Source organism: Vanessa atalanta, chromosome 14 (genome assembly GCF_905147765.1).
Source record: "Vanessa atalanta chromosome 14, ilVanAtal1.2, whole genome shotgun sequence".
In the NCBI taxonomy this organism is placed as follows: Eukaryota; Metazoa; Arthropoda; class Insecta; order Lepidoptera; family Nymphalidae; genus Vanessa; species Vanessa atalanta.
This window is the reverse complement of record NC_061884.1, coordinates 10,220,293-10,244,246: the sequence shown is the minus strand read 5'-3', so window position 1 is coordinate 10,244,246 and position 23,954 is coordinate 10,220,293. Positions and strand designations below refer to the sequence as shown.

At 32.6% G+C, this 23,954-nt stretch overlaps 1 protein-coding gene across 1 annotated transcript; it reads left to right on the top strand.

Annotated features, from left to right (window-relative positions):
* Positions 1 to 18,225: 18,225 nt before the first annotated feature.
* LOC125069011 lies at positions 18,226 to 23,336 on the top strand. The gene is made up of 4 exons (XM_047678413.1): positions 18,226 to 18,398; positions 20,578 to 20,724; positions 21,795 to 21,960; positions 23,269 to 23,336. Exons 1-4 carry the CDS (start codon positions 18,297 to 18,299, stop codon positions 23,334 to 23,336), a joined length of 483 nt encoding a protein of 160 aa, XP_047534369.1. The 5' UTR covers positions 18,226 to 18,296.
* Positions 23,337 to 23,954: the final 618 nt, after the last annotated feature.

Below are 23,954 nucleotides of genomic sequence, written 5' to 3'. Positions count from 1 at the left end.
CCGTAAACATTTATTAAGAAAATGTTTCACCACAAGGTTTCGATCAATCAAGATCAAGTCAATTGAGTCCATAAGTGAACGGGTTTATAATTGTCATGTTTGGTTGAATAAGTCGTGAGGCTATGATACTTATTATGATCGAGCACTAGTAGTAGACGAATTCCTTCAAATCTCGTTAAGGCTCATAGAAATATTTCGGAACCATATGTACTACTATTCCAAGGAAAATCTTCAATTATTGTAAATGATTTAATTTATTTTATAATAAAGGTCGGCGTGCGGGTAAATGGGCCACCGGGTGGTAAGTAGTTCCAATCTCCCATAGACACTAGCTCTGTAAGAATTACATCGCCAACTCGCCACCAACCTTGGGAACTAAGATGTTATATCTCTATTTCCTGTAGTTAATTTACACTATAAACAATCATCCTTCAAACCAGAATACAACATTAGAAAGTACTGGTGATACAATATGTCAGGAGTGGGTATTACCTAGCCGGGCTTGCAAGCATACCATTAAATAAACGTAAATCAAATGACCAATAAATATTGCTCAAGGGGTGATTAGTTAAACAATTCTGTGTTTACTTCTTTCGAATGCCAAATCAGTGATCAGAAAGAGGACCGACAACGGCTTTTAATAATAAAAATAAAGCAACAATTTAACATTCAAAAGGTTAATAAATAAATAAATGCAATAGACGTGATATATGATAAAAATGCTAAAAGTGAAAAGTCAGTATGTATTTGAAAAACAATTACAAATATTTGAAATTTACAAAAAAATTTAATGCTAAATTTTAAAAAGAAATGTACTCGTCACGAAAATTGAATTTGCTATTTATTTTATTACGTCAATTCGCTTTAGAATTGGCATTAGGATTGGAACAGTTGGCAATGTAAATGAGTTACTTTCATTTTTTATTTGAATGGAATAATTTTCTTTCTCATCGATATCTCAAAAACGTAATTTCTCAGATATTGGGCCCAACATTTGATGTAGTTGGTACACTTGAGGTAACCTCAAGCAACATGTGGTCAGATCGTCTCACCACTGACATGACGTAGCTATTGTCCGCATGTGGTCGAATGCATTGCTGTATGGTAACCAACATTGGGTTAAATGGTTAAACGCGGACATATGTTGATGTATATACACAATTTAACAACGTCACAGCATTTGTACGATTCTAGTATACTCGAATATATGGAATTAGTTATAGTCAGGGTTGCATAAGCTGTATAATGGAAAATCAGAGTATTCGTACATTTATTTTAAACGTGTTTTTTAATAAAGCCAATACAAAAAACGTATCTAGAACTACAAAGTATAGTATATATTTTTAGAATTTGCAGCCACACTATCTTTGTTTGTTTATAAGTCAAAGCTGAGAACGACGAAAAAAATAGTGTCCAACAATCGGTCTACTAGTAAAGTCGAGCATAATTACCACGCACACAAAGATAATGGAATTGGCTCGTTTGTTTGTAGTGTGAAACTCTATCTAGGTATATAAATAATCTTAGCGCACTATAAATACTTACACGCACACACACTTATGGTTGCACACTTGTTCTTTTTTCCAAGTTTATAAAGGTTAATATACACCTATTTACGTAGTAGTTCACTAATCTTGGAAATTTGGTTCTTTGCTAATCGTGCAACACATTTGTAACTAAATCTTGTTTTCACTTTTCAATCTTGTTTAAAAAGCAAAAACTATTTTTTGTAAACATTATTTGATTCGTTTATGAATATTTTATTGGTATTTATTTTGAAATTTATCAATTAATGTTGATAATATAACCACAACAAACATTAAAATGATTTTAGCTTAACACAGTCAATCAGCTTTCATTGTTTCTAAATCTCCTCTGTTATTGTTTACATGATAATTATAACGCTATTGTTTTATCTTAATTGAAAACAAAATTTTCCGTTATTTCTTTCGCTTAGCTATTAATTTTAACAATGAGATTTAACATTAGAATGTTTTTTTTAAATATAAATCAAGTAGAACTATTCGTCTGTGGATTTATTCTGTGATAAAAACTGGAAACTCACTTAAGCACACGTCTGTGAAATGTCAGACGATGATATGCGAAAATTTCAAGAATTCGTTATTTAAAATAGCGTAACACCGTATATATATATAAGTATAGGTTTTTAATATTTCACGTGAAGATACTTATTGATTTGTAGTGAGTTTTTAGAGAATACCTCTACAACTATACTTATTAATCAATTATACAAATATACACATGTATTATAGTTTTTTTTTAAATGGCTTTAATAACCAGTTTTATAGTTATATATCCATATGACTTTATAGAACAAAGATTCCCGGGATTTCGGGCACATAGTAATAAAATCTTCGTAATCATTAGATTACGTCATCGTTCACTTGTTGCGAACATGATATATAGATAGGAAGACAGATCATATTCAATAACTTGTAAAACATATTATGTTATGAAATACTCAACAACTAGCTCACTGGATCTCCAGAGTGCTACCATACTAATGTTTACGAGTAAATATATCAGATGCCACTTACAACCACAATTATTTATTATATATCTTTTCGTTGTGCTATATAAAACAATTAGAGAATCTTGCCATCGCGATGTAGAAATGACAACGATTTGATATAACGCTATCTAATATTCGGAAGTAACAATAAAAATATTAATAAACTTGTACAAATACAACTATGAAAAATTAGCTGTAAATCTTAAATAATATTATGTTCTTAAAATGGTTTTAGTATGTCATGTGTCTTGATTGAAATAACTAAAGGTCACAAATACACTATAAGTATTCATGTAAATCAATGAAACAAAATACGTTATCCCTGACTTTTAAAATTTTAATTAAATGTACAACAAAATATTCGAACAGCTTTAAAACGTCATAATAATTTTAATATATTTTATTAAAATAATTGATTAAATATGCAATAAAATAGTCCAAGTTTAGATCTTGATCAAATATTTCACTTAAACATATCCAAGAATCTTAACTGGCTTTAGATATGCCCTGTGACGTAACTACATCGCTGATAGTGACAGTATTATTTTTCCCTTTTTCTATTTCATTTGTAACAGTTTTCTTTTGTCTTTGTTGTACCGCTTCTGGGCTTGACAAGTCTTTCCTTTCACAAGCATAATTAATGCAATCTTTTTCATCTAATACCACTTTTTCTGCAGTTTTATGCGAAGAAAAAATACAATTACAATGAATAAAGACGATTTATATCGGACCTGCTAGCTGCAAGTTATGCTTTTTGATCATTTTTCGAAATTCTAATGTCAATCTTATAATTTAATAGACTTTTAATTGATTTCAAAATTGGATCAAGAGAGGTTCGGGTTCTAGATTTTTCTGTGTTGGTATCTTCAGCAGTAACCTAGATTTAGATATTACTTACACTGCCTTTCTCGGAAAACATGTAAAGACGTTTGTCTTGATCATGTTCGGTGGCATTTCTGTTAAGGTTATCTGCTCATTTCAAGGTTACCACCTCTTCGGAATATAATCACAATTACTATGGGTTATTATTTATTTATGTATTTTAATATACAGTGAAATATTATTGCATCAAATTCAACACACTATAAGCCCTTGTTTTAATCACGGGACTGCGATATTTAATAGCAAATATACAGCTTCGACATTTATTTATATTCGACTTTTCGACAAAATATTCTAAACTAAATATAGTAATTAAATTAAAATTAAAAATGTATTCATGTTATTAGTTTCGTATACAAATTAGACTTATAGAAAGAAATAGCATCACTTACATTATTAAAATGTATATATAAAAAAAATATATACATATGTATTGAGGTCTTTAGTATTCAAGCGAACACAAATTAAGTACTTAATCTTACTAATTTGAATGAATATGATAATAAACTCAGACATCTAATTTCTAATTTATATTAAATAGTAGTAACAGCCTGTAAATTTCCCACCGCTAGGATTCTCTGGGTTGGTTATTGTCTCCTTTTGAGAAGAAGGGTTGGAACTAATACCTACCACGTCGACCCAATGATAGGATTCACATGTAGAAGATATTCATTGAAATGAGATACATGCAGGTTGCCTAAACACAAACTAAGCACATGGAAATTCAGTTTTGCTTGCCAATCACACAATATTCGAGAATCCTCGGTAATATGTTCTTCATTGTCGTAAAAATCGTTCCTTTTTTTTCATCATAGATGATGTTGAAAATTTTATACTACAATCGTATTAAATTTAATTTTTTTATTTAAAAATGATTTTAGTCATCCTTTCATTCACTCCATAATTATAATAAAAGCTTTAACGTTTATAAGTCTGTCAAGTGAAAGGCTAATAATTTTCATCGCAACGCTTTGAAACCCAAGTAGGTACTTAGTTAGACTAAGTTTTATTTAAAAAAAAATTGATATCGTTTTTCTATAGCCTCCGTAATTTTATACTTCAGCTGACTTTATAAATAAAAGAAAACTTCTATTTTTAAATCTTATTTATCGGCAAAGTGTGTTATAAAACTGAATGCAAGGATTGGCATACTTTTAAAGTTAGCAGTTTTCCTATCTCATTATCTAGTATACCATAGGCTTCTTCGCGAAAGGTTTTAGATCTTAGCACACGTGCGGGACATATGCAGAATGCTACATATGCTTGATGAACATAAATGCTCGAACAAGAAGTTAAGATTAGGTGACTCTATTTCACTCTTTCTGATCCAGATGGTCTTAATTTAAAAACTTGGTTGATTTATTAATTGTACATAAAGGGTATTTTTTTATTCTTATCAATATCAAATTTTACGTAATGTTTACTTTTATTGATTTAATCCAACCTTTTCATGTAGCTAATGCCACTGTTAGTGAGGTGAATAAATAAAAAATAAAAGTTTGGATTTTTTTGTAGATAGATTATCAGTAATACCTCGGAGTAAAATCGTTTACACGGAAATTGCGTCAAGCCACGAATGTATGGCCAATATGGGTTTAAGATTTCATGCGCAGTACCAACGTTGGTACCAATCTTTCTAGTTGTGTCGGATTTCCAATAATAACACCATAACATAGATTAATAACGAGCCTAAACTGAACAGAATGCTTAGTTGATTACACTTGAAACTTAAAAAGTACCTACGTTTTGGTAATATCGAGGTGCGATAAGGATATATTACAAAATTTGGCCATTAAGGCTGGTGCACCTCATTGATCTTTGACTTCGCCCATCGACCTTTTCAAAATGCCTTCTTTTTAGCGCAGTTACTGAGACACATTTCGACGGCTTATCTATTCGTCGGTGTGTTACTTATGATAATTTTTTAAAGTGCGTTTCCAAGCAACGCATTGAGATAGTCTACGTTAATATTTGGACTCCGTTTATATGATTTCCGGTTCAAACCCAGGGACACACCACTGAATTTCATGTGCTTAATTTGTGTTTATAAGGGCGGTGAAGAAAAACATCGTGAGGAAACCTGAAAGTGTCTAATTTCAACGAAATTCTGCCACATGTGTATTCCATCAACCCACATTGGAGCAGCGTTGTGGAATATGCTCCAAACCTTCTCCTCAAAGGGAGAGGAGGCCTTAGCCCAGCAGTAGGAAATTTACAGGCTACTAATGTAATATTTAGGTCAATGTCAACCAATCTGGCACGGTTACTAGCTCTACCTAGCTTTATATGACGTTTCATTTTGTTTCAAGCATCAAATTTTAGCTAATTACGTGATATTTGTAAAGGTTCTCAGTAAACACTAAATATTAATATTATTTAATAGACGTATTTAGAACCACAGAGACAGTTAACTGAAGCTTATCTTAAAATTAGATAACCAATTAGAAGACTTATTTAAATATACATTAAGGCAATAAATGATATGATGTTTTATGATATATATTTTAAATTTTATTAATGCTGGCAACGGCGAAGTTTCGCGCTTAATAAAAGCTTACATTTTTATTAGCAATTTCAAATGTCGAAGATGTTCTGTAACTGATCGTCCAATAAGTAATCAGGCTGATGGATTGAGCACCAAATCCGTCGTCTTAACAGAAGCAAAGGGTTATTAGCTGGCTGTTACAGATAGAGATTTAAGATAACGATAAAATGTCGATTCGATGTTATCGCTCGATTTAGAATTGTCAATGCTTGCTCCATGTAAAGGATTATCTTAGGTATATCGAATGATGTACATTTCCCGCGTCTACGTTCGCTCAATTTATAGAATAAAATGAAAATTTATTCTTTTTTTTTTATCGTTGTAATGGAATAGACGTTTGTCTTCCATCTCATCTGATGGATAGTGTAGATGAAGACGAAGGTGGTACACGCCCATCCAAAAGAAACCTGTTCACTCTACTCTTATAGGTTCCAGAGTTCAACTCATCAGGAAAAATAGACCCACGCAGGTTGTTCCAAATTTTGGCGACTCTCACCAAAAACGAGCTGTCAAACCGTTTGGTTCGAATTTTGGGTATTATATATTATGCCATATAAGATTATAACTAGTAATATATGGTACTAGTAATTCTATGTAATCAATAAATGGTTGTTGATTGATGTAAAATGTTTACGCAATAATAAGACACGTGTATCATTACTGTGAATCGCGTAAACAACACTCTTACAATCACAACTGTTTTTTTTTGCCTGTATTAATATATATCGTGATAAACAGTGAAGAAAAACGTCATGATAAAATTTGCAGCAGTTTTATTTAACTTAAAAAAAGCAGTTGGAGTGCGCCGAACCATAAAGTGAAGCAACAAAAGCGAATACAAAGTCAAAAACGAATATAAATTCCCGGCAGTATATTCCCGTTTACAATCTTAGAAGTTAAGTTACAACTCAACGAATAATTTGTACTAAAAGTAATTAAATAATTCTTTATACTACACGGCCATAACGGCTACATTATGCATAGAAAAGGTACTCTTATTCGTACATAAATATAACATACATTTTATTTTATATACGGATAAGAGTATTTGTATCTAGAGATTCTCTTCAGTCAAAGATTGGAGTTTATCCTTTGATCTTGATTTTAATCATTTCTCCAAAGCGTATTTCCAGTTTAAGGATGAAATGTTTATGTTTAAAAATTATAAAGTTTACAATTTGAATATTATTTTGTCACAGTAATGGAAGATACTTGGGAAGGGTCGAATTTGATGTAATCCTTTTACTGTATACCGTTGCCAATTATTATATTAAGGAAACATTAATTAATAAAGTATATTATTTAAAATATTATATGAATCATTAAAAACCATGGAGCTATTATTTTTACTTGACGGTGATGAAATACACGATAGGACCTCCTCACCACCATTATATACACCAACCAGCGTTGGAGCAGCGTGATGAAACAAGTCCAACGAAATTTTCTACAAAAATTTAAAGAGAATCTTGGCTAAGAAGTGGGAATAATAACAGGCTTTTTTTTCACTTCCACTTACGAAACATCAATACTTTCTGTTGCTTGTGTTTGGTTCTTAAGCTTAATGGATCAGTGTAATTTTAGGCACAAAAGATCTCACAAAGTATCTCAGACTCTATGGTTGGCTGAAAACTGGAGGTTAATATTTGTGTCAGTGCTAAAGTCTATGAGGGGTGGAATTCATTATTAGGTATAAAAATACTTCAGGTAAATTATGAGGATGGTTTATTTAATGATAGCGAAAATTACTTTCTTAATTTATGTCAACCCAAAAATATTTTTGGTGATAAATTTATAGATTAATTCGGAAGGAACAATCGCTCGTGCAAATATCACCTGACTTTGGCAACGGATTGAATTACCATTCGCCACATCAAAAGGACCGTTATGGAAATGAAGAGATCAACGAACTCTATTATTCCTATTTGACACCAACCTATTTCCGAGGATTTCACTTAAAACTTGTAACTGGGGATATGTTTCAACAAAAATATTAACTATAAGTTAGATAACTTAAATTAATTATACAAAAAAACATTAAGATCCAGTTGTTAGAACGCATATTAACCGATGATTGGAGGTTCAAGCCCAGTCTAGCCCCACTAAAATATTATGTGATTAATTTTTGTTTTTAATTTATCACCTCCACAGAGATGAAAGAAGACATCGTGAGAAATCTAACCCGTTAATGTCTCACGGCTGAGCAAAGGCCTCCTCGCCGTCGATGTGCTTCACAGCCACGTACGTATTGTAAATTAAATTAAACAAATGAATGTAGTGCTGGCCCCGGGATTGAATTCGGAATCATTGGCTGAGATTCATAACTGTGATGATGTCGTCCTGAACGATTTCGGTCACATCAGCTAATCTTAAGCCAACTACGCTGGACATATTTACAAAAGGGTGTGTGCCAACTTAGGTGCACTTGTTATTTCCTCATTTGTCTAATCTGATGGGAAATCTGACACGACCGGAAAGAGTTCAGGTGCAGGATGACCGGATTAATGTGCTTTCCGAGGCACAGGAGTGTACACACTTCAGACTTGTAGATTTCAGGCTGTTACTGAAAGGTTTTCTACAGAAATACCCAAAAACTTTAAACAGCCTGAACTTCAGCTTGAACCCAAAACCTCGGAATCTGTCCTATAACATATGTATGCTTTGGCCGAGTATAAATAAAAAAAGGTAGATAAAGATATTGAGGAATATATACGCATAAAAATGTTAAGCAAAATTCATAACGAATTTTAAAAGTCAACTAAAAATAGAATCCAGGTACAATATAACGAATCAACATTTTTCACAAGAATCTCATTAAATTTAAACATCACCTGATTATCCTACTGAGATGTCGTTATTATTAATTAAATACGACATTATTACATAATTCCAAAAACTTTACTCAAGCCAATTTACAAACATAATTATGTTAAAATTTAATCATGTATAAAAATGTTTGTACATCATAAATGCCTATGAAAGCAGTATTTTGTTTTATAAATCACCGTCAATTATCACAGTGTAAATAATAATAATAATATTACTCCTATTAATTCACACACACGCACGAACAAAACTAACACACGTAAGCTTAACAAAAATGCGGCCGTATGTACTCTCAACAGCTTTTAAATATTTCCAATGAAATATATATAAAGGAAACCAATAAATAAATAATAACAGACTTGCGTTAAATACATAAATATAAAATATATTGGTAATATAACATATAGCAAGGTGATATATAGCATACGAGGCACACATACACAAGCGTTTACCGGCTGACGGCGTGACGTGAAGCCGTTCGCCGTTACGGGATACGATTCGGTCGTAACCCCAAGTCGCGTCTATACATGCTTCACATCAACATATAACCTTTACGTAACTAGTGTAAAGAAATATACAAATTTACTAATTTTGCTCTTTATATGTTAATACTATATTTCACAAATATATGTTGATAAGTTTTATTGATATAATATTTGAAAAAGATAATAACAGACTTTGCTCTCTAGACATTATGAAATGTTTAATCTTAATTAATTTCCAGGGACCCGCAATAAAACAACGTAGACCAATCTCGCGCAGGTTGAGACAATTTGTCTTTGGGATGAAAATTGAAATTTCAAGGACTAGTTAACCCGCGATGCAGATTAAAATTTAATTTTATATCACATTATATAATATTTCCTTCATTTATAAAATATAAGGATGATAAACATTTCATTATTAAATTTTACCCATAAAACTAAAATAGCCGAGATACCAAGGTCATTGAACTCAAGGAATTTACTTAAAGATTACAATTAAGAACCAAAATAAGGATGTTTCATTTCGATAAAATATATTTCTGTTGTAATAAATACGCAATATCTTTATGTTTTAGACGGTGTGGTTGAAAAAGCTACACTACCTTATTTTACTATATATAACTGAGCTGGCTCCTTTGCTGACACAATATACGTTCAAATTGACATTGTTTGCGTATAGCATAACACAATAATAAATATTTATTTTTTATTATATTTACGAGGAGTCTTGCAGATTAATTTTAGTTATATAATAAATAGCGGCCGCGGCATCACGCGGGTTTTAGTAGGGTGAAGGTTTTAGAAATAAAAAGATAAACCTTCAAAAGAGTACCCAAACCCCTACCCGAATTAAAACCACTGCGCCCTCGACATAGATCGGAGAGTGGATATAACGCATTCGTGGCCCCTCCTGTGCAGGGCTCCGTTAGTGGTTCAGCAGAGCTCTCAGGTGGTGAAGGTGGTGGCCCCCTGAGGTGAAGGTCGCCCCCCCGTACTCCTCGCTAGTACGTACCGCAGCACGAGGCCATCCCCGCTGCCGTCCTCCTCCGGCGCGTTTGAATTAGGAAACGTGCGACCCCACCTCACGCTTCCACGGCCCCAGGGTTGTAACCACTATGCTATCTGTATCCCTGTAAGTTTATTGAGAGAAAATAACAACACATTGAATAGGATATTGAAATAAAATATATAACCGAAGCACACAAGGGTCGACTTCATTACAATTTTATTTTATATCTATTAAATATATTTAATATGTATAAAACAGAGCAAAAGCTTTTAAAATATACAACTAAATTACAAATATGGACGTTCCACGGTATTAATATTGCAAATCAAATATTTGTAACAATTTTTTAATATAAAAATATTTCAAGACGATGAAGAAATAGCTAAAATAAAGAAATCATTTTGATAGATTATTACAACAGTTTAAATAACTCGATGCTTTACAAATTATTTTACTGGATAGTAGTAGCAGTCGCCATTTTTTGCGATTCCGTGCAAAAATCTTGAGAATAATTCAAAGAAGAATTTTCTAAGGTTTTCGATTGAAGTCTACAGAGCAGTCATGCGTGAAATCTCAATCATTGAATTACAATTATTTAATGACTTTCCCAATAGAATTCCTAAAGTAGCTTTTTTCCAGAAATATCTTTCATAAGCTAACATTACTATTTGGTAAGAATTTCGATAAAATATGATTAAGCTTTAAGACAATCGATTCGCGTAATGACAACGTTACATGGATTGTACGTCAAAGAAGTCATTAATAGCGTTTTTATTGATAAAAATGTATATATTAAGTACTATTTGTCCATACAAATAAAAAAGATATCAAGATATTCCGCATGAAAGTATTCGATACTAGAGTTTACTGATTTGTTACTATTAGTGCAAGCTTGCCTGAGTGGGTACCATCCAATTCGCACCATAGATGCATTTCTTGGTAACTATAGTCAGTGTGAGGTGCTAGATAGATCTTTCTGCGCAAATGTCATAACGCAGAAGGAAGCCATGAAGCGGAATTCAGAGGAGAGATTCTCCGCCGATGAAGATCGAGTAGAAGGCGTCGGCACTATGCACAATTTTTCCCTCCATCATAAGTATCACCAAGAGTACATAATCTTCCATAAAACTTAATAAGCGTAAGATATAGCAAAGAATTTTTTCGATCAAATATTAGATTGAGTTTATTAAAAATATACCATAAGATTAAACTTGCTGTCTAACTCAAGTGAGTAAATTGTGCCTGGAAGTTTGTTATTCCAATAACTTTTTGATATTAGAACTTGGATCGTTGTTTCGAAAACTTTCCCGTGCTGAATAACGAGTACTTGGTCGACGTATGACTGACTCTTTTAAACGTGGAACTTTTTAGCTGAATTTTCTCATCGAAAACAATAATCTTATTAATAGAACCTGGTTACAATTCATCCAAAATATATACCCACAATCCACATATATAATATAAATTAATTGAATATGAATGATCTTTGGAGTAGAATAATTATTAACACCTAGTACATAAAAGTTATTTTTGTTAATTATTTTATGTAATGGTGATAGAACTTGCAAGCCCGTCTGGTCAAGCACTCAGCACAATTTTAGCATCAACCAGTACTACTTAATATTATTTAATATAATATTATTTTTATATCAAATTACTTATTGGGTATATTTAAAATCAAAATTCACTAAATACGTCGCTCAATTAGGTATAATTAAGGTTTAGGTTCAATTAAGTTTTTATCAATCGTAAACTAAATTCAATATAATAATACTTATATTGAGATGTTTTATTTGAACGAAACATACACGGGAATATACGTCGGGGCGAAACGGGTCGAAATTGGTACCCGACCAAGTTATATTTTTTTTTGTAAATAATAGGCTTGGAATCAGATAACAGCGCCACCACCACAGTAGTCGTTGTACAACTACCACGCTTCTAGTAAACGTTTTTATCATCTGCGTACTCGTAAACAAATTAAATTATTTTCATGAATTTTGTTTTATCTTATGTATGTAAGCATGTTATTTAACAACATGTAACGTTTTAATGAAACGATTCAAACAAAAAAAGTTCTCACTTATGTAAAATAAAGTTTCATGCGCTTTAATTAATAGCTTCTGTTTACCAATACCATTCATTTTACGAGCTTTTATTTTACATCACCTGCGAGTGTGTGTGGATCAAATTTTGAAACTGAATTTTAAACCAGTTACACAACCGATTGGCTTGAATGTTAAAATTAATAGTATACTCAATTTTATTCACTTTGAGTATGGGATTTCAAAATAGACATTCTATTTTTTAGTGTTTTTTTTATAGGAAGAGTGATAAAGCAAAAATGGAAGGCTAATAAGATCACTTCGTTATCAGTCTATCCCCTTTTTATCAGAACACTGAGGAATACTGCGGTCTGCAATCCCTTGGAGCTGTGTAAAAATCAAACTTCTAAATCTACACAATCCGAAGACATGGCCGCATACATTCGCAAAATTGAAAAAAACTATAGGGACTGCCCGTTGACCTAAAGTCTAGGATTAACTTTGTCGTAGGGCTTTGTGCAAACCCGTCTGGGTAGGTACCACCCATCAGATATTTTTACGCCAAACAGCAGTACTCAGTATTGTAGTGTTCCGGTTTGAAGGATGAGTGAGCCAGTGTAACTACAGGCGCAAGGGACGTAACATCTTAGTTCCCAAGGTTGGTGGCGCATTGGTAATGTAAGGAATGGTTAATATTTTTTACAAAGCCATTGTCTATGGGCAGTAGTGATCACTTACCATCAGGTGGCCCATTTGCTCGTCCGCCTACCGATATCATAAAAAAATAATAATCTAAGACTGTCAGTCACCAGCGATGGTTATCACTTTAGGTGTAGCATTAGATTTGTTATTTTCTCATTATTTTAAAAATCAAGTCAAAATTAGTGTTACTTTACTGAAAAAAAAGTGTTTAAACAACTAATTACTAAAAATCTTTCAAAATCAATATAGTTTTAATTAAAAGAACGTTAGCTAAACTTGTTACAGTTATTTAACGCTAGGTACACAAGAATCTAGCAACAGGACGTGGAACGTAAAATATTTACTACAAAACAGTTGCCAGAACTTTAACAGAGAGCTCGAAGCCACAACAAGATACCATAAAGACAAACTGTACTGCTCAAAGGATGTTATAGGGAACTGCAACATCTTGCAACTAGAAGCCGTTTTATAAATAATGTATAAAGTAAATATGCAGTACGGAAATTATAAAAACGACACAACTTTAGTATGAAATTTACGACCGTAATATGTAAATAACAATAAACAAAAGAAAATTAGTAAATTCAGCAACTATTTTTTTATCGAAATGTGTTTACAGAAAAATATTACTATGTAAACATAAAAAAACATTTGAGGCGTTAATTTTATTTGCGAAAAAACAATTCGGAACGCATCAGAATAACGGCCGTTTCATTATTTTTGCTAGATGAAACGTAAAATTAAAATAAAACCTAATACAATAAGTACAGTTCAGTGCGAAAGTATTTTCAATTTTCCACTGTAATACTAAATAACTTAGTGGAACTTTCGAGAAAAGGTAAGGTATAAAAGTTACTTAATAAAACTCGGAGTCAGCAGTCCAATCGGAATTGGCGATTTGCATACCTAGAGTTAGCGAACAGTGAACTGATAATTAAAGTTTTGTATATCCAACTATTGCATTACCTGACCAGTTAGTTTCAACGTGCAAATGTACAATCAATAAGATAATTACATTGTTTTAATTTTAAAAATATCGTAGATTAAAAAAAAAAATTAGAATTTCATTGACAAGCTTTGCTACTTATATTTATAGGCTATTATTATATAAATATTTAAAACATTTTAGATTTATTAGTATAAATACGCATTACTTTTTTTACACATCAGACATTAAATCGGTAAGATCAAACGTTCTGTTGATAGTAATTAACATTTTCAAATAATTAAATTCGCTAATGAAGTGCATTCATATTAATTAATTAAATATTTATGTTTATATTTGTTTAAAGGACAAAAATATGTCGTCATATATTTTTTGTACTTAATCATACTTTTACTTTTGACTAACAAACTAATCTTAATAAAATACTATAGGACGACACTTCTCATAGAGATACTCAATATCAACGAAACTCTTTCATACCGTATTCGAATCTGTATCCCAAGGGATGCAATCTATTATTGATTTCGATGCGGTAAAACCTCGGCCTTTTTGATACACAAAATTGTTTTTATGGTGGTACGACCACGTGTATGTCTGGGGACATAAAGCCCAGTCAACTTTATTTTTTACAAAAAATATATACATTGAAATAAATTCTTCAAACGGACTATTGTTGTTACAGTACTTTTATTTTCAAGTTGTTTATATAAATAAATAAAAATGTAATAGATACTATGGCCATAATTGTCATTCAATCGATCGATAATCGAAAAGAAACATAAATTTATCTTATTATTGTAATAATAATATGTAGCATCGATGTACATGTTGTACGCGGTGGCGTAGAGGGCTAACGTAGGCATAAGCCGCATAGCAACAAACGAGCGCCAGCGCAGTGAACGACTCAGATCAGATCGCATGTCTATACCGTTCTACTCAAGTCGAGTGGTTCGTTTCATACGAATCATCCTCGAGCCAAGCGTTGTTAGTTTTTTAGCACTGCTCAAAGGGCACGTGAGTAAAATGGTTGACCGCGAAAAAACTTACCAACTTATTACAATATTTGGAGCACATGACTTGAGACTTTAAACACCCTTTTTATTATCACCCTCACAACTCAACAATGAATTTCAAATCATATTATAGAACTCATGTTGACCTGATCACTGATATAATAGTGCGACATGGCGCTTAACAACACGGCATACAAGTCGGGTTCGCAACAAAATGAACTGTCAATATACTCCAAACGGATGGCTATTGAGACTTGGTTGGACTAAATGTAATAACGTAATAGTTTCGATTGGTAATTTCTGAATACATAGTGCTACTACACTCGTACTTTAAGCCTGACGTAACGTTTCGTTGCAGTCGTCACTGCACAAAATCTGACATTTAACAATTTTATATTAAATCCACCGTGATACATTACATAATACACATTATCCACGAACGCACACATGGATACATTAGACGCTTACCTCTATACTTACTATTTAATAGCCTTGAGCCTATTTTGGATTTGGTTACGAGTTATATAAAATGTTTATCAAATAAATACGTATATATTTATTTGATAAGCGTTTGGCTTACCAAATAAATAGATACGTAATGAGACGAAGCTTTCCAAATGTAAGTCACAAATTAAACATCATTATGTAAAGATCTCTAGTTATCAACCTAAGTGTATCAGTCTTCGTTATGGTGTATTAATTTTGGTAAAGCAATCTGAGATGATTAAGGATACAATTGTTGTTTTTATAGGTACTTGTTTTTATAGATGAAGCCAAAAACGCAATGGATAACGCCTAGATATGTAAAGGGTCGCTTGATCGATCCTGATCCTTTGGGCTATTGTCGTCCCCACTCCCATAGGAGTCAAATAGGAATATTATTAATTCCTTAATTATTTTCGGCATTGCTAGTATTCTGTATAAATTGAAACGAAAAATTAATTTTAAATTCCTCTAATTGGGACTTTTATAATATATTATAAATAGTTATCCATCCCGACTTCGTACGCGTAGAATTTACTTGAAGTTACATCTCCCAATTTCTCCCTTGAACTTGGAATATCCAAAAATTCTTGTTGGAATAACTATGCTAATTTTCAAGTGAATTCGACCTACAGTTTTGGATATCTCGTGATGAGCTAGTCAGTGGCACTTTACCGATAAATGTTAGTAAAATAAAAGGAAAACTAATTAATTCATTACGTCCTTCAAAAACAATTTAATGTGATAAATAAAAAATAAAAAGCCAATATCAATCTCGATTCGGTATAAATGAAAATATGACCTTCGTTTATTTTCAGCAGTACTGAAACATCGAAATTAATTAAATAACTTATTATGAAAATAATTTACATGCATTTTCAATTTTATAATACATGCCCGGCGTTGAAGACTGTACTGTGACTATACTGTACTGTGCGCCATGCTCCAATGGCGGCATAAGAGACCGTCATGCTAGTTGCCAACATATAAGTCTATCTTAACCCCAATAGGTGTTTCTCAAAAGAAAATACTATCTGCATTTCCTAAGTAACGTTAGGAGGGGGAACTATAGGACTCTGGAATTAATTTAAACGAATAAAACGTGGCCAATTTTAAAACAGTTTTCCAAGTAACTGTACTTTCACTAAGTCGATAATACAGTTGAGAACTATAAGAACGAACCAGATGCTCTAACGAAGCTTTTAAATACAGCAATCGTGTCGCTTAACCACTAATCGCTACATAGTTATTTAAGTTAAACTCGTACGATAATGTTTACAATTATACTAATAATAATACATTGCACAAGTGGCATAACATCTTAGTTTCCATGGTTGGCAGCGAATCAACTTTTTATTTTTTCGAACTGATTGTTGCTGTTGGCCATAATGGCCTCTACAGCGTCACCGGGCTGGATAGGTGAGCTAAACTACTCAAGCCTTGAGATGAGAACCCACATAAGGGCTCAGAATATGCGCGTCCTAAAGGCGCCTCTGTGAGCCCGGACCTTGGCTTAGGACGCCGTCGTCGGCTGGAGGGAGGAATGGCGTGTGCATCCAACGTCGTACGCCTAGGCGTCGACAAGTTGGTAAATATGAGGAACCTCGACTCCGTCGGCGAGGTCATGTAGGTATGTACGTGCTTAGGACGCCTACGGATCGGATAGGAGTGCATCAGCGATGTTAGAATTACTTATAATATAATATATATAATTTAGTCTCAAGCCCATCTCCTTTTACCCTTTTCAATTATATATTAAGAATCTTAAATTAAAATGAACACAGCTATCATGTTTATCAGAACTCAGTAGTATTGTTGTTGAGTGCTTATACAAAACACCCAAGAAACGTTATCAATATCCCTCGTCGTTCCACAGTAATGGGTGCTAATTCTCCTATTCCAAGAATTCACCATTTAGCTTAAATATTTTCGTCCAGCCAATAGTCACTTTCCAAAAGGTAATAATTGAAGCCTTTAATAATATAAATAGCAAATAACGTATTTATTGTTTTTTTTTCCTATATTTTAGTATAAAAAGAAATTTTAATCTGAATGTTATTTATGTTCTCTGTCTAATTGTTATCTAATTGTTATTCTCTGTCTAATATTAAAATGATGCATGCTTAGTTTAGCTTTAAATGGTATTGCATTTTTGATTGTGTTTTTTTTTGTATTACTTTGTGTAATTAAGTAACGTAAAGTTGTTGGTGGATCAAACACGGAGAAAAAAATGTGGTTAAATTTTTATCTTGTAAGATATGCTCTCTCTGTATGATCCGGTATAAAAGAGAGAGACAGCGCATATAATTACTGGCTCAAGCGACGTCGGATTTGACTTAACAAACACAATGTGAGTTTTTTATTTATCTAATACTAATATAAACGCAGCCCTATGATATGGGCCAATGCTGTGGTACGGTGGTGGGGTCTTAACCATCATTATATACATTATTTTGTACTTAGGGAATTTATTGATTAGTCTCAAAATGCAGCAAATATTACTCACATTAGATATATTTTCTATATTAATATTAAACATCATTGACTTCATTTCGCTAATAAAACTAAATTAATACTTTTAATATATAAAAGTGCTTATTTTATCAGAATCTATGTCATTACTCAAATGAGACTTGACAAGTGACAATCCGACAACAATGGAATGTCAAATTTTAACTAAAACTTAATACATATTTTTGTTCTCTTAAATACACAGTGCATTAACAATAATACATGAAATTAGCAGAATATTTCAGGCACAACTCAATAAGAACCTCGCCAGAAAATATATACGTTTACATTTTTGGTAAAGGTTCGTTAAGAAATTATGATAGTGACTGCCGATTTAAGGACATTGGACCAAGATGCGATAGTATTCAGACGAAGAGCTTTACGAGACGCCGTGATATGTATAGGATGGCTAAAATTAGTAAGAATTATAACTCAAAATTAATGAAATTTGTTAGAAATGTTTTGTATTCAAACATTGACAAGCACCAACATTACATCAAGTATGCCATAATATAATATTTCAAAGTTAACTTGAACTACTGTAATTTGTTAGAAATTGGTATAGTTTGTACGCTGCATGAAAAAATCGCGCAGATATTCCTCTTAAGAAATTCTTGATGATTGGCTTTTGAGGGAATACCTTTCTAGAGCGTAACTAACCCCTTAGAGAGACATCCCTTTAGAGAGGAACCCTTTCATCTCACTTTTGGACGTGGTGTGTGATTAAGTATATCTCACGTAAAACGCATTGCATGCAGCCATGGATCGCGCAAACTCGTAGGAACATTCGCATGCAGTGCATACTATTTCCTGCCAAATGCGTTCCTTTATCCAAATACGGAATTTACGTATCGTCTAAACATTTATATACAATGTAATCCATTATAAGGTGGTCTGTTTTCTTAACTCATAAAAAATATTTCGTACCTAATATTATATATCTTGATAAAGCTCAAAAATTTGATACCGTTATGATTGTCAATATAACTATCAAACATATCATATTACTTACTTACATTCTACTAGCTGTGCCCGCGACTTCGTGCGCGTTGTTTGAATTTAAGTTATTTGGATATTGTAGCGTGACTTTATTTTTATTCTATATATAATTCTAAAATAAAAGCCTAATTTACTCCTTATTACATCCGCTATCTGCCAGTGAAAGTCCCGTCGAAATTGGTTCAGCCGTTCCAGAGATTAGCCGGAACAAACAGACAGACAGACAGACAAAAATTGTAAAAAATGTTATTTTGGTATATGTACCGTGTATATACATACGTATGTACATAAATATGCATTTAGTAAAAACTTGTTGTTTAAAATTATAAACAGACACTCCAATTTTATTATATGTATAGATATGAATAGCGAACATTATTGACATTACCACGTATAAACCCGATGCAACGCGATTCGATGTGGTATTTAATTAGAATCGTACTTTAGTCGTTTGTTACGATACTTACGGGCTAAGATGAGGTGATTGTTTAAATCTGTCATAAGTATGTCATGTTTATTATGAGACATACGTTTGTTTCCAAAATTACTTGATTAATATTTCTAGGTTTACAAGAGCGCATTACGAATTCACCTCCAAAACCATTTTTCTTAATTAGAGAAGAGGCTGTTACCCAACTTGTAACATTAGCGTGTTCGTGACTTTGTTAAGTGACCTAGTATAATTTAAGGCACAGGGGAGGTAACATCGTAAGCAAAGTTTGGTATGAAGTGTGCCGTTGACATCATAATCTCAAGTCATGTCAAGGAGAAAATATGATTCCATCCAAGTTACCTAATATACCTATATAATTTAATTAGTCCAAACTCCAATAGAGTAACTACGTAGTTCATTAACAGTCCTTTTTGGAACAATTTACATCCCGTCCTAGTATTAGCTTTAAATTTCCTTTTATTTTAGAAAATATATAAAAGCCTACTTAGAATAAAGTATTATGTGATAATTATGAATATGATGAATTTAATCTTTAAAAAAATAACGGAATAGATATATAATTAAGAGTTTTTAATATAAAGTCGGTAGGCGGACGTGCGTGGCGTGATCACAGACATTAGCGCTGTAAGAAATATTAACAATTCCGTAAATCGCTAATGCCATACAGCATTGGGATCTAAAGTGTTATGTTCCTCGTGCCTGTAATTACAATTATTCATTAACCGAAATACTAAGTTATGATGTTTGATAGAATATGAAATAAATCAATTATACCTACTTACCCAGGCGGCTTTGCTCGAAGCCAAGCCTTTGTTTGTATGTGTGCGATAAAACTATTGATACAAGCTTGAATAATATGATTTGCCGAGATGGCCTAGTGTTTACAAGGGATGTGTCTTAACCGATAATTGTGTTCAAACCCAAGCAAGTAGCACTGAATTTCCGTGTACTTAATTTGTTTATAATTCATCTCGTGCTCGGTGTTGAAGTCTAATTTAAATGCAATTCTGTCACATGTGTAACCAGCTTTGGAACGTGGAAATTCGCTCCAAACCTTCTCAATAGGAGAAGAGACCTTAGCCCACTAGTGAGACAAATACAGGGTGTAACCTTTATGTTACTTTTAAATAATATTATTTTACAGGTATCAGTGATATGTTATATCATTCTTTATTTCTTAGTACACGCAAACAGCAAGGGTAATATCGCTAATGTTATACAAATAATGATCTTGGCGATAATACCGTTCATCATACTGAATGGAATTTTGTTATTCTTGGGTGCATTAGAAGTAAGTATTGAGGAGGTCATCAACACAGATTTAGAGTAGGCTTGATACCACAAGCCGTCCGTCGATAATCGAATTTGATGCGATACTATTTTAATTTGTGTTTTTTTTATAAAGGTAGGCGGGTGTGCAAATTTGCCTCCTGATTGTGAGTGGTCACCACCGCCCATAGATAATGGCACTGTAAGAAATATTAACGATTTCTTACATCGCACATGTGCCACCAACCTTGGGAACTGAGATGTTATCTCTCTTTTTTCTGTAGTTAAACTGGCTCATTCACCCTTCAAACCGGAACACAACAATACTGGGAAGTGCCGTTTGGCGTTAGAATATATGACGTGTAGGTGGTACCTATCCAAACGGGAGAGCACAAAGCCTTACCAACAAGTATATTGTGTTCGTGTAATTGTGCTGTTATAAGCTGTGAAAACTCCTCTAGGTAGTAAATTGAGTCCATGGAGTACTTACCATTAATTAGTAATTTTGTGGCTCAAATAGTTGTAATTAATTTATTATGATTTTCACGTATGGCTGGGGTGATATCTGACTGTGACTGATGACTGATATAAAAAAAATGACACGGTTTCCTTACTATCTAATAAACATGCCGTATCTAGCTTTTTCTAAATCTGTGGTAACCATATAACAACTGCAAGACTTATGCACGTAAAAAGTCGTATATGTGTCTGGTTGAATTTACATATGTTGAATATATAAGTAAAGGGAATGCTCTACTTAACTGTGGTCTGTGTTGTCAGTTTGCTGATCCCGTGTTATGAATGTGTCACATAAATTTTATTTATCTACTTGCTTCTATCAACGGCTTCACCTACCCAGAGTATAAGCTAAAATTAAGCTCCAAATTTCATCCAAATCAGTCCAGCCGTTTTTACATACAAGTTTTCAGATATAATATTAATCATATTCAAAACTTAAATGCGTATGTCTATGTATGTTTTTAATGACTTTATTATTTAACTGTAGCTGTAATACGGCTCAATAAAAAATTAATTTCGTTTCACTTCATTGACCAATTTAATTTATTTAATTTAATGCATTGTACTTTACAGGAGAAAACTATTGCCCTCGATATCAGTCTGTGGTTGTGTCTTACAATCGCGTCGTATAATACTGTTTTGGGTGTGATGGGTGGAATTTACTTCATACGAACTGGACATTTTACGATGCATTTTTTGCTAGCTGTCTTATTTGGAACCTTGTCAGTTTCGCTTATCAGTAAGTGAGATGTAGGTTATTTTTACAAACGTACTAGGTTCTAATAATAAAATATTTATATCCATATAATGTTTAAGTAAAGTAAAGTAAAGTAACTGATTATATATGTCACGGTTACTGCTGGGTGTAGACCTCATCTCCCCTTAAATAGGAGCTTATTCTATCACATTTTTTTTTCTTTTTTTATTCAATCTTGGCGATGATAGAGGATTATATCGGACTTCTATCGATTAAAACCACCTCGGCGTTTCGTCGCTCCGAGGAAATTGGACGTGACGCGGATATTCTAAGAATTTCTGAATTATTATAAACATAACTTAAGCACATGGCAAATCAAGTGATTGCCAGGATTAGAACCCGTAATCTTCATTTTAAATTAACGTGATCGAACTTTTGTTATATGGGCGTACTTAAAACAACTCCAACATATATACTAACAATATTTACCTACTAAGGCAGAGATATATTACAAACGTTCTATATACATAACTTTTAAAGAGGGACGATTTCTTTTTTTGATGGAATTACTGATATTTGAATTATTATTATTTATTAAAAATAAATCTTATGCGTGAAAAGTATTGATTGCATTGTATGAAAATATCATATAATGATAAACATCTGTCGAAGAACCGATAGCCGTATGTGCAAGAAGGTTTTAGAGTGGAGACCGGCAAGTATAGGACGCCTTGTGGCAAGGTGGAGTTGTAATATACGGAAGGTAGGAAGTGGATGAGAAGGGCCGAAGATCGGGCTCAGTGGTGCGCCTTGGGGGAGGCCTATGTCCAGCAGTGGGCTAATACAGACTGATATGATGATAATGATGATGATGAAAAATATAGGTATAATAATAGTAAACCATACGTAGGAATCAACTTTCGTTAATGGTGGTCCGTGTAACATTGTACTTTTAACAATTATACTATAAATATTATGTTTGCAAATCAGCGGGTTTTTACAACACACGTGTATAGTATAAATTCAAATCTATCGAATTATAAATAATGTATATTTAATTTTTTTTATACCTTTTTGTACCTAGGTAGAAAGAACAAATGGGGTACCTGGTAGTAAGTGGTTACTGCGCACAGATATTGGCTCAGTTAGATATTAATCATTCCTTACATCGCCATTGCGCCATATAAACTTGAGAAATGAGATTTCCTGTCCATTGTGGCTATAATTACACTGGCTTGCTCACTCTTCAAAACGGAATGGTAACGCACAGACTTACACAAAGCGTACCACCAATAAATCATTAGTATATAGTTAATAATGTAAAATATTAATAATAATAGTTTGTTTCAGCTGTCCTATGCCACGATATATTAATAATATACGCTTACAAAAGCCTTCTTAGATCATTAAGTTTATAAAACTTTGCGAAATATTTGTTTTAATTTTTAATGATTATATATTTTCTTATTGAATTATAATTTTTTGTTTTAACGTTCGTTTCTTTTGAGAATAATTTTATTTATTTATTTATTTAAATAATTTATTGTACGACATATACATAACTGGTGAAATAAAAGTCACGAAAAATACAACAATCAACAAATGCCGCGCAAAGGCGGTCTTATCATTTATAGCGATCTCTCAGAAAATTTTTAGAGAAAGTATTTTCTTAAGAGAACATGTAAATGCAAATATGAGAAAGGTGATAATAACTTTTACATTAAAATATTTATATTAAAGTATAACAAAGTTGTACACACACAACTACACCACAATAATACACACATCATAAAATATATTATGTAATTATAGACTACCAAATTATAAACTGTATAGGATTTCATACATACATACATACATGCATCCATTATTTAGAAAAGGGCAGATGCTATATAAATATATTGAGATGGGCAAGGATGTAGACTGCCGAATATCAGCGGATAGTGCATTCCAAAGTTTGAAGGATTTTTAATTGCATGGAATACTTACAACCAGTCCTTTGTTCAAAGGTTGAATGGAAGATATCGTTGTTCTAC